We start from the raw sequence: 12023 nt of genomic DNA on the forward strand, positions 1-12023 counted from the left end.
AAAATAGATTAAGGATATAAATTCGAAGGTGAAAAGGCAGGGGAAGTCAATGGTCAAGATATGGAAATAGAATTTTTTTTTTTTTCTTTTAGAAAGATGCAATAAGAAAACTTGACATTGTTTGTATTTGTTTTATTTGTTTTGCATTTGTTTAATTGTAGGTGTGGGTGTGGGTATATGTTGTTATAGAAAAATGCCAATAAATTCTTACCAAAAAGGTAATTTTTTAGTGCGAGTGTTCGGAGAGTCGCGGGGTCTCTTGCCGAGACGTGTGCGCGAGAGATCCCGGAGGAGCCTCCCCCCGCGCGCCCCTGCAAAAAGGCTGCTTGTCTCCCAAGTCATGCAAACAAACAAACAAACAGACGCCCAGCTCGCTTGGTGCAAACGCTCAGATAATTCCAAACTGGGCGTCGAGTTGCATTTAAACAACAAGGGCTGGGGAAGGGCGATAAGGTGCCCCCCCCCACCCGCGGCTAGGAGCCGTAGGGAGCTGATCCAGGGGCTTTTCCAGCACCCAGAGTAGCTCAGGGCAGAGGAGTTTTGGCCAGTGAAACTCCGGAGGTGCCGCTCTGGCCTCCAATCCAGCAAAATTAGAGCACTTCACATTTTGCAGCTAAAGGAGGCAGGAGGGAAGAGTTGCCTTTGCCCTCTGCTTTTGCTTTGGGGGCTTCTCATTGGGGGGCACCTGGTTGGCCACCGCGAAAACAGGATGCTGGGCTAGGTGGGTCATTGCCTCTCCCCATGTTGTGGGGACACAGAACGCCAGAACTTGCGACCGTCCAGTGAAACCCAGAATTTGCGACAGTCTAGTCTAAAATGTGGGCTAGACAATGCTACCATTCAGTGGATTTGTAACTGGCTGGCTGACCGAACCCAAAGGGTGCTCCTCAATGGCTCCTCTTCATCCTGGAGAGAAGTGGCTAGTGGGGTGCCACAGGGTTCTGTCTTGGGCCCAGTCTTATTCAACATCTTCATCAATGACTTGGATGATGGGCTTGAGGGCATCCTGATCAAGTTTGCAGATGACACCAAATTGGGAGGGGTGGCTAATACCCCAGAGGACAGGATCACACTACAAAATGACCTTAACAGATTAGACAACTGGGCCAAAGCAAACAAGATGAATTTTAACAGGGAGAAATGTAAAGTACTACACTTGGGGGGGAAAAAAATGAAAGGCACAAATACAGGATGGGTGACACCTGGCTTGAGAGCAGTACATGTGAAAAGGATCTAGGAGTCTTGGTAGACCATAAACTTGACATGAGTCAACAGTGTGATGCAGCAGCTAAAAAAGCCAATGCAATTCTGGGCTGCATCAATAGGAGTATAGCATCTAGATCAAGGGAAGTAATAGTACCACTGTATTCCGCTCTGGTCAGACCTCACCTGGAATACTGTGTCCAGTTCTGGGCACCACAGTTCAAGAAGGATACTGACAAGCTAGAACGTGTCCAGAGGAGGGCAACCAAAATGGTCAAAGGCCTGGAAACGATGCCTTATGAGGAACGGCTTAGGGAGCTGGGTATGTTTAGCCTGGAGAAGAGAAGGTGAAGGGGTGATATGATAGCCATGTTCAAATATATAAAAGGACGTCCTATAGAGGAGGGTGAAAGGTTGTTTTCTGCTGCTCCAGAGAAGCGGACACGGAGCAATGGATTCAAACTACAAGAAAGAAGATTCCACCTAAACATTAGGAAGAACTTCCTGACAGTGAGAGCTGTTCGGCAGTGGAATTTGCTGCCAAGGAGTGTGGTGGAGTCTCCTTCTTTGGAGGTCTTTAAGCAGCCGTCTGTCAGGAATGCTTGGATAGTGTTTCCTGCTTGGCGGGGGGTTGGACTGGATGGCCCTTGGGGTCTCTTCCAACTCTATGATTCTATGATTTAAGAAGGATGTTGACAAGCTGGAAGGTGTGCAGAGGAGTGAGACCAAGATGATCGAGGGTCTGGGAACCGAGGCTTATGAGGAACGGTTGAGGGAGTTGGGGATGTTTAGCCAGGAAAAGAAGAGATAGGAGAGCCATCTCCACTTATCTCGAGGGCTGTCCCGTGGAGGATGGAGCAAGCTTGTTTTCTGCTGCTCCAGAGGGCAGGACTCGAACCCATGGCATCAAGTGACAAGAAAGGAGATTGCAGCTCAACATCAGGAAGAACTTTCTGACAGTAAAAGCCGTTCAGCGGTGCAGCGGGTTCCCTCGGAAGGTGGTGGATTTAGTTGAGATTCCTGCACCACAGGGGGGTTGGACTAGATGACCCCTGGGGGGTCCCTTCCAACTCTGCAATTATACGATTCCTCTCCAGCTGTTTCAGACTACAACACTGGGAGAGGACAGGTTGGTGAAGGCTGTTCTGAAAGGTGGAGGTGGAAGGGGACCCAAGTCCAGCAAAAGGGGAGCTTCTGCTGCCAGGTTCATGCCCGGCTCTGCACATGGCAAAGGACATTATTATGGCCAGATGCCCATAAAAGCAGCAATTTCCCGTAAAGAGCAGCTGTTAAATCCCTTTACCAGGAAACGGTTCCCTTCTCTCTGCCGCCTTTTCTTTCCAGCGGAAGGAAAACAATTTTTAAAAAGCGCCATTCATAATAACAGTGTCTCATGGCTACAAATATGAGCTGTATTCATTTTGCCTCTTTACAAATTGCCATCTGTTTAAAAAAAATTTATTTGTAGGTTTGGGTGATTGGGTGGCGTGGAGGAAGAGGTTTCGGGAGGAGGGAGTTCTGCGTCACAGGATGGTAGAACTGCAGATTTGCAAGGGGGCCCCCCAAGGCTCATCTAGCCTACCCCCCCCCAATGCAGGAATCGTAGCCTATGTTCACATGCAGGTGGAAAAATCCCAGAGGAAGACTGCTTTGCTCTGTTAAATTCCAGCTAAGTGTTTGCATCCCCGATTAACGCGTTGATCGGGCAATTCCTGATTCATGCGATGCTATGATCCCTTCCGAACCAGAATATTAAACAGGGGTTTGGTGCAAGGATCAGGCACATACCCATTTGTAGACAGGGGAAAGGGGGGGGGGTCTCGGATGCTTGGCCCAGAGTTGGGGGCAGCAGTCAGCAATGAGAGACATCCTCCAGAAAGAGGCATCGAGATTAAACAAGGGCAGGCAGAGGGCAGGAAACTATTTACACCAAACACTTGGGCCCCTGATAAGTTATCTGTGCGGCAGGCGTTGCCCCCCCGCCCCTGCCCCCACCCCCCAACACCCTGAGAAAGAGCCTTGGACAAGTCCTTGAAGGTTAGAAAATCAGACAAGGTTAGTGGCCTCCCCTGCATCCATCCTGTGGGAGGGAGTTCCACAGTTCCGTTGTGTGCTGCTGTAGGAAAAGGTAAAGGGACCCCTGACTATTAGGTCCAGTCGTGTCCGACTCTGGGGTTGCGGCGCTCATCTCGCTTTACTGGCCGAGGGAGCCGGCGTACAGCTTCCGGGTCATGTGGCCAGCAGGACTGAGCCGCTTCTGGCAAACCAGAGCAGCGCACGGAAACGCCATTTACCTTCCCGCCGGAGCGATACCTATTTATCTACTTGCACTTTGACGTGCTTTCGAACTACTAGGTGGGCAGGAGCTGGGACCGAGCAACGGGAGCTCACCCCGTCGCGGGGATTCGAACCGCCGACCTTCGGATCGGCAAGCCCTAGGCTCTGTGGTTTAACGCACAGCGCCACCCGCTTTCTTTTATCTGCCCTGAGTTCCTGCACTGCAGGGGGTTGGGCTGGATGACCCTTAGGGGTCCCTTCTGACCCTACGTTCTTCTATGAATCTTCCAGCTTCCTTGGATGCCCTCGAATTCTAGCGTTAGGAGAGAGTTCGGATAGCTTTGCCCTGTGCGTTTTCCCCCACGCTGCGAGTAATCTTATAACAATCTGTCATGGGCCAGGCTAATTCGCGAGGCCCTGATCGTTAGGGGCACCTAATGATGATGACCTGGACTTCTGCTACATCTCCCCCCCCTTTGCTGGGACCCCAAACCTCAGGCCTCCTCTGCCAGCCCATGGTGCCCCTGCAGCAGCTTCACTCACGTCAAGCCCATTTACTGGAATTGGAGCTAATAAAATTTGTTCCTGGCTTGCGGAGAGAAAGGAGGAGAAGTGGAAGGAGGGAGCGATAAACAATTAGGGCCTTAATTATATTGAGCATGGCTTCCTCTGGGTTTTCTGCGGTGGTCTAAGTGGTTTTGGAGATGAGCTGGGGGGGGGGACGACGACGACGACACACGGCTTATGCCACAGCAGGGCAGGGGGTGGGGGAATCAAAACGTTGACACCCCTCCGCTTTCCCTGGCTAATTAATTTAAAAGGGGCTTATCACAGAATTGTAGCATCGGAAGGGACTCCCAAGGGTCATCCAGTCCAACCCCCGGAAATGCAGGAATCGCAGCTGAAGAACCATGGGATTTTACAGTCGGAAGGGACCCCTAAGGGTCATCCAGTCCAACCCGCTGCAATGCAGGAATCGCAGCTTGTGGCACCAGAAAGAATGGCTTTCGTGGGCTAAAGTTTCTTTCATCAGATGCGCATTACGTTCATATCCTTCTTGCTAGCAGGCCTCCCGTTTATCTTCACGGCAGCCCTGCGAGGATGGCTCGCCAAGAAACATAGCGGCTGGCCAAAGGTCACCTCCTGACCTCCGTAGCTGAGTCAGGAATTTGAGGGGAAGGATGTCTAGAGTTTGGGGCCCAGCGTCACTGTTAGGATGCGGTCTTCTTGTTCAGGGTTCTGGTTGCCTTGCCTCAAAACGGATATTGTCAAGTTGGGAAAGGTTCAGAAAAGAGCAACCCAAACGACTGAGGAGAGGGAGGAACTCCCCTGGAAGAAAGCTGGCAGACTTTGGGGCTTTAGAGAAGAGGTGACATGATGGGAGTGTTTCTCTCTCCCTTGTAACACCAGAACTCGTGAACGTGCAAGGAAGCGAAATGTTGGAAGATTCAGGGCAGATAAAAGAAAGCCCGTCTCCCCCCCTACTCATAGTTACTGTGGAACTCCCCGCCACAGGAGGCAGCAATGGCCACCAACCTGGATGGCTTTAAAAGAGGAGAGGGTGATTGGTGGCTATCAACCATGATGGCTGTTCTGTGCCTCCGTGAATGGATGCTGCCATGCTTCTGGATCCCAGTTGTTGGAAACTGCGGGGGGGGGGGGGGAGAGTCAAGGGCCGTTGGGAGTTGTAGCTCAGCGGCGCCTGGAGGGCAGCGCCTTGGGGACAGCTATTCGGTGGTGCGTTGACTTGGGGATGGCTATTCGGTGGACTTGACATGAGTCAACAGTGTGATGCAGCAGCTAAAAAAGCCAATGCAATTCTGGGCTGCATCAATAGGAGTATAGCGTCCAGATCAAGGGAAGAAGAAGAAGAAGAAGAGTTTGGATTTGATATCCCGCTTTTCACTACCCGAAGGAGTCTCAAAGCGGCTAACATTCTCCTTTCCCTTCCTCCCCCACAACAAACACTCTGTGAGGTGAGTGGGGCTGAGAGACTTCAGAGAAGTGTGACTAGCCCAAGGTCACCCAGCAGCTGCATGTGGAGGAGCGGAGACGCGAACCCGGTTCCCCAGATAACGAGTCTACCGCTCTAAACCACTACACCACACTGGCTCTGTACCACTGTATTCCGCTCTGGGCAGACCTCACCTGGAATATTGTGTCCAGTTCTGGGCACCACAGTTCAAGAAGGATACTGACAAGCTGGAACGTGTCCAGAGGAGGGCAACCAAAATGGTCAAAGGCCTGGAAACAATGTCTTATGAGGAACGGCTTAGGGAGCTGGGTATGTTTAGCCTGGAGAAGAGAAGGTTAAGGGGGGGTATGATAGCCATGTTCAAATATATCAAAGGATGTCATATAGAGGAGGGAGAAAGGTTGTTTTCTGCTGCTCCAGAGAAGCGGACACGGGGCAATGGATTCAAACTACAAGAAAGAAGATTCCACCTAAACATTAGGAAGAACTTCCTGACAGTGAGAGCTGTTGGACGGTGGGATTGGCTGCCAAGGAGTGTGGTGGAGTCTCCTTCTTTGGAGGTCTTTAAGCGGAGGCTTTGATGGTGTTTCCTGCTTGGCAGGGGGTTGGACTGGATGGCCCTTGTGGTCTCTTCCAACTGTAGGATTCTATGAGAGAACAAGGCACCAGGCCCTGCTGCAGAAATCCTGCACACATTCATGCGCCCAAACCCTCGACAAGCCTTGCGTCCTTCCTGGGAGATGGTGCGCGCACACCTGTCGACCTGTCTCTTGGCGCTCTGCTCCAGCAGCACCTGTAAGCTCTCCTCCTTGGTATAAAATCTGTTTCCTCCTCCTCCTCCCTCTGCCCCTCGACCCATCCTCGGCCTCCCCCAGAGAGGTGGTCTCGGGCACAAGACTGCGACCCACCCAACGCACCGGGGGGGGGGGTTGTTTTGGGTACCACCAGACTCCCTGTTTACTAAACCCAAAGTCTCCTGCTGTCTCCACGTCCCTCGGCGTTTGTGGGCAAACAGTCTCTGTTCCTGTTGCCAGCCTGCCGTGGCACATGGCCCAGGGCAAGCGCCTCTGTGTTGCCATCACACACACAAGGGTGTTGCACGGAAGCAGCGCTGACCTCTGGGGTCTGCTGCCCTCGGAGGAGATCTTCTTCTCACGCAGCTCCCGGTTAAACCGTGCAAGAGACACGGCAACGGCCACCCACCTGTGTGGCTTTGGAAGGGGGTTAGGCGATTTCATGGAGGAGGAGGCGGCGGGTGGCTGCTAACCGTGGAGGCGGCAGCGGGTCTGAAATGCCAGCTGCAAAGTTGTAGTGTTAAGTGAGAGGGAGAAAAGCATAGAATTGTGGAGCTTGAAGGGACCCTGAGGGTCATCTAGCTCAACCCCCTGTGATGCAGGAATCTCAACTAGATCATATAGGACAGGTGGCCACCCAACCTGTGCTTAAAAGCCTCCAAGGAAGGAGAGTCTACCACCTTCTGTTCCACTGTCAAACAGCTCTTGCTGCCAGAATGTTCTTCCCGACCTCCTTTCTTGTAACTCGAAGCCATGGGTTCGAGTCCTGCCCTCCAGAGCAGCGGAAAAAAGCTTGCTCCATCCTCCATGTGACAGCCCTCCAGATATTTGAAGATGGCTCTCCTGTCTCCTCTCAGCCTCCTCTTTTCCAGGCTAAACACCCCAAACTCCCTCAACCGTTCCTCATAAGCCTCAGTTTCCAGACCCTTCATAATCCTGGGCCTCCCTCCTCTGCAAACATTCCAGCTTGTCAGCATCCTTCATAAATTGTGGCGCCCAGAACCGGATACTTTCTCCATGTCCTGCATAATTTTTAAAACTTATATCGTGTTGCCTCTTATTTGCCTTTTTTCTAAACTGAAAAGTCCCAAATACTGCAAGTTTCCTATATAGCAGCGTCACACCTTATAAATACTTCCAGGATGTGGCTATAACCCTATTTGCTTCCACCAAGAAAAACCCAGTTAGTGGTTTCTCTACCAAGCCCTGATTCTCATTTAAATCCAGATTCAGTAACGCAAGCTCCGAAAACTTAGTAATTTTACTTTCCTTGATGGCGTGTATGTTTCTTTTTTCTTGGTTTTTTTTTTAAAATTCTTATCTGCCTTCTGTTTTATATTCTATTTATATAACTGGTTCAATGTTTAGCTGTACCACCAGTTCTGTGTATGTTTATGTTTTATCATCAGGGGATGTTGGCTGTTGTTGTTTTTCAACTGGAGGTTTTAAGCTTCTCCGTAGAGGGAAGTTCCTCGAAAAACAGCCTGTGTGCATTTCAATAAAAACAAACAAAAAAATAAACCGCTCCCAGCACTCGTGTTGGTCACAGGAAAGAAGAGCCTCGTGGCATAACTTTAAAATACTTGACTCAAATTTACAGTGTTATGCAATGGGCCAGCTTTCTCCAAGCTCCTGGTTTTGGACTACATTTCCCATCAGCTGCAGCCGGTGTGGTCATGTGATGCCCCAGGGGCCTGATGGGAGTTGTAGTCCAAAACATCTGGAAGAGGGCAGCCAGCTGGCTGGCATAAATGAACTCCTGCCGAGGAGAGAGAGTCCGCGTCCGCTTCTTCAGGCGTAGTGGGAAGGGATGGACACTAGATGGAGCGCTAGGATTTTGGAACAATGTTTAGGATACCTGAACTCGTGGCCGCCCAATGAAGCTGAGCTCCGAAGATTCAGAGCAGGCAAAATAATTAAACTTTGGAACTCCCTCCTGCAGGAAGAGGCAAGCATAGCCACTGTCCTTCGGCACTGACGCTTCCGAATGCCATGGGTTCGAAACCGCAGGAGGGGAGAGTGGCTCTTGGGCTCAGATCCTGCTTGCTGGTTCCCCACAGGCAACGGTGAGAACAGGATACTGGAATAGAGGGGCCATGATGGGCCTGATCCAGCAGGCACTCCTTGTGTTCTTGGACTCCCTGAAAGCGCAAGAGCCGTGCAGGGTCAGTCCACAGAGGTCCACCCTCTTCCCAAAGTGGTCACAGTGTGGGTGGGGTTTTGCGCTGGACGCAAAACTGTTAGGGGTGCAAAATTTCAAAACGGGGGGGAAAGGAAAGTAGGAATACCCTCTAGGTATTTGAAGATGGCTGTCCCTTTTGAGAAGGGGACGACAGAGGATGAGATGGTTGGACAGTGTTCTCAAAGCTACTAACATGAGTTTGGCCAAACTGCGAGAGGCAGTGAAGGATAGGCGTGCCTGGCGTGCTCTGGTCCATGGGGTCACGAAGAGTCGGACACGACTGAACGACTGAACAACAACAACAGTCCCTTTTGAATTCTGGTGCTGGAGGAGACTCTTGAGAGTCCCATGGACTGCAAGAAGATCAAACCTATCCATTCTCAAAGAAATCAGCCCTGAGTGCTCACTGGAAGGACAGATTCTGAAGTTGAGGCTCCAGAACTTTGGCCACCTCATGAGAAGAGAAGACTCCCTGGAAAAGACCCTGATGTTGGGAAAGATGGAGGGCACAAGGAGAAGGGGACGACAGAGGACGAGATGGTTGGACAGTGTTCTTGAAGACACCAACATGAGTTTGGCCAAACTGCGAGAGGCAGTGGAGGATAGGGGTGCCTGGCGTGCTCTGGTCCATGGGGTCACGAAGAGTCGGACACGACTAAACAACATCTCTCCTTTCAGTCTCCTCTTTTCCAGTTCCTTCAACCATTCCTCCTAAGGCTTAAATTCCAGGCCCTTCATCCTCTTGCTTTCCCTCCTCTGCATACCTTGAAGCTTGTCAATCTCCTTAAATTGTGGCACCCGGAAGGGAGTTCCACAGTTTAACTCTGCGCTGCGTAGAACCATAGAACTGTAGAATTGGAAGGGACCCCCAAGGGCCATCTATTCCAGCCCCCTACAATGCGGGGAGAAGTCCTGCCTTTTCCCTGCCCTGGGTTGCCTTAGTGAGCCACCCCTTCTCCCAGGGGGCTCTGGGAATTGGAGGAAGAGGGCCTTCTCAGGACTCTCAGCTGTCCTTAAGGAACTACAGCTCCCAGGATTCCTTGGGTGTGGGCGGGGAGAGGGGGCAGCGTCTTCTTAAAGGGGCCTGATGCTGTTTCAGAGTGATGGTCCAGGTGGGGCCATTAGGATTGAGGAGGAGGGAGGGTCAAAGGTCGTGGCCTGCATCAGGCTTGAGGTCACAGAAGGAGCCCTCCCCCAGCCTCCTCCTCTTGCTCTCCTGGCCCCCAGCCTGGGGGCAGGCAGCCCCCACCCATGGTGCCCTGGGCCACCCTGGCCCTGGTGGGCATGAACCTCGCGCTCTTCTGGCACCCCCTGCATGCCCCCGGGGCTGCCTGCCTGAGCGTGAGGACGGTGTGGGACCGGGGCCAGTGGCAGAGGCTCTTCCTGGCCCCCTTCCACCACCTGGGCCCCGCCCACCTCCTCATGAACATGGCCACGCTCCTGTGGCTGGGCCACGGGGTGGAGCAGGAGGTGGGCAGCCTGCGGACGGGGGTCCTGCTCCTGGCCTTGGCCCTCGTTGGGGGGCTTTTCCACCTGGCCCTTAACACCCTCCTGGCCGCACTGACGGGGAACCTGTGGTACAGGGAACACTGCGCCGTCGGATTCTCAGGTGAGCTGGCTCTCCCATCCTCAATGTGCTGCCCCCCCAGAATCATGGAGCTGTGAGAGTCGGAGGGGACCCCCAAGGCTCATCTAGTCCAACCCCCCCATTAAATTTTAGAATTGGAAGGGATCCCCAAGGGTCTTCTAGCCCAACCCCCTGCGATGCAGAGATCGCAGCTGAAAAACCTCTAGCGGGTTATCACCCCATCTCTTCTTGAAAACCTCCAGCAAATTTCAGGCATGGGGTTTTAGAGTCGGAAGGGACCCCCGAGGGCCATCTAGTCCAACCCCCCCTGCAATGCTGAATCATCTCTGTGAAAGGGCCACCCGACCTGTGTTCAGAGGCACAGGTTAGATGCTCCTTTTGTGTGGCTCCTCCATCTTCTCCCTCCTTCCAAGCTGCAGGGGTCCTCTTCTCCCTGGAAGCCATGGGCAGGCAAGTGGAATCCGTCCCTGTGGCGACGATGTCCAGCGGGTTCACGGTCACAACCAGGTGGCTCTGCGTCCTGGAATGCCTCCTCCTCGCCATCCTTTATCCCAGGTAAGCCCTGGATGCGAGTCGGGGAGGGGAGGGGAAAGAAACCCAAGCCTCCCCCTCTTCTGAGATCATTCCAACACTCTAGACACGCTCAGAGGCACTCTTGGCACTGCTGCTTTACATTTCCTCCGCTCTCTTAGGGCAGAATCCCAGCACGGAGGCCGCATAGTTAAACTGTGGAACTCCCCGCTGCAGGAAGTCCGGCCGCTGTGACTTTGGACTTTATCCAGCTGTGGCTGCAGAATTCTCCTTAAGATTTAAAAAACAGGCCACCTGCCAGGGGTTCTTGAGCTGTGGTTCCTGCATTGCAAGCAGGGGGGTTGGTCTAGATGACCGCAGGGGATCCCTTCCGACTCTACGGTTTTTATGATTTCTGTGATCACTGATGAGCTTGTGCTGTGAGCTCTTCCCCCTAGAAGCAGCCTGAGTCACAGGTAGGAGAGGCTGAGTCATAGTGTGTGTGTGTCTCCTCCTGCAGGTGCAAGGCTGGTGAAATACTTTTTGCAGCCTGGGGCAAACAACGAGATGCAGAATAACTGAGGGAACCACCAGCTGGCGACTGGACAGACCCTCAGGGCAGCGGAGCTAGGCTTAGTGCAGGTGGGGCAGGGGCACGGGGCACAGCCTCATTCTCATAGGACTGTAGAGTCGGAAGGGATCCCCTGGGGTCATCTAGCCCAACCCCCTGCAAAGCAGGAATCTCAGCTAGATCACACGTGGCAACCTTTTGCTTAAAAGCCTCCAAGGAAGGAGAGTCCACCACCTCTTGTGGGTGCCTGTTCCGCTTTTGAACGGCTCTTACTGTCAGAAGCTTTTTCCTGGCGTTTAGTCAGAATCTCCTTTATTGTAATGTGATGTCGTGAGTTCGAGTCCTGCCCTGCAGAGCAGCGGGAAACAAGCTTGCTCCGCCTTCCATGTGACGGCCAGGCCAGGATCGGTACCATATGCTCAAGCCGCCTTGCCCCAGTGAGACAGCTGGCTTCCGAATTCTGCCCCGGCTGGGTGTTTCTGAACAGCCTTCGGGGCAGGCCCCATGTATCCCGTGTTGCAGTAATCTAACCTTGAGGTCATGTGTCCCCTTCTTCCCTTCTCCACCCTCCAGGAGTTCTCTCACCGGCCACGTCTCTGGGATACTGGCTGGGTTGGCGCTCTCCGTCGTCCCTTTGAACTAGGGCAGCAACTGAAGAGGTGACCCTCTGGATGAAGACCACCACCCACCACCCGCAGGAGCCATCAGCCAGGAGGGCTTCAAAGGCCCCCCACCCACCATCTCAATAAAGCTGTGCTCCCTCTCTCCCTAAAGTGATTCCTGAACCCAGCAGTGCCTGGCCGGTTCATAAAAGGGTAAAGCAGACTCAGCCAGAGCAGGCTTCCTGTCCGAGGGCCGCGTTGGCAACCTGCCGGGGGCCGCACGGTGGCGAGTGTCCAGAGCGGGTCAACCATTGTCAATCT

General features: G+C 52.8%; 1 protein-coding gene across 2 annotated transcripts; it reads left to right on the forward strand.

Moving 5' to 3' along the window:
* The first annotated feature begins 9560 nt into the window (after window positions 1–9560).
* On the forward strand, window positions 9561–11822 carry LOC117058677 (rhomboid-related protein 4-like). 2 transcript variants are annotated; one of them, XM_033170002.1, is made up of 3 exons: window positions 9561–10040; window positions 10433–10574; window positions 11674–11822. In XM_033170002.1, the coding sequence occupies exons 1-3, from the start codon at window positions 9683–9685 to the stop codon at window positions 11741–11743; spliced, it is 570 nt and encodes a 189-aa protein (XP_033025893.1). In that variant the 5' UTR covers window positions 9561–9682; the 3' UTR covers window positions 11744–11822. The 2 variants fall into 2 exon arrangements, with proteins under 2 accessions (XP_033025893.1, XP_033025894.1); XM_033170003.1 differs by having other exon boundaries at window positions 9564–10040; window positions 10439–10574.
* The last annotated feature ends 201 nt before the right edge of the window (window positions 11823–12023 follow it).

This window comes from Lacerta agilis, chromosome 14, assembly GCF_009819535.1.
Source record: "Lacerta agilis isolate rLacAgi1 chromosome 14, rLacAgi1.pri, whole genome shotgun sequence".
Taxonomy (NCBI): domain Eukaryota; kingdom Metazoa; phylum Chordata; class Lepidosauria; order Squamata; family Lacertidae; genus Lacerta; species Lacerta agilis.

Excerpts from the sequence above, each read along its gene's own strand:
- LOC117058677 (XM_033170002.1), top strand. The coding sequence starts at position 9,683 with ATGGTGCCCTGGGCCACCCTGGCCCTGGTGGGCATGAACCTCGCGCTC. Across the intron at positions 10,041-10,432 it reads CTGCGCCGTCGGATTCTCAG|CTGCAGGGGTCCTCTTCTCC; the intron begins GTGAGCTGGCTC and ends CCTCCTTCCAAG. Across the intron at positions 10,575-11,673 it reads CTCGCCATCCTTTATCCCAG|GAGTTCTCTCACCGGCCACG; the intron begins GTAAGCCCTGGA and ends TCCACCCTCCAG.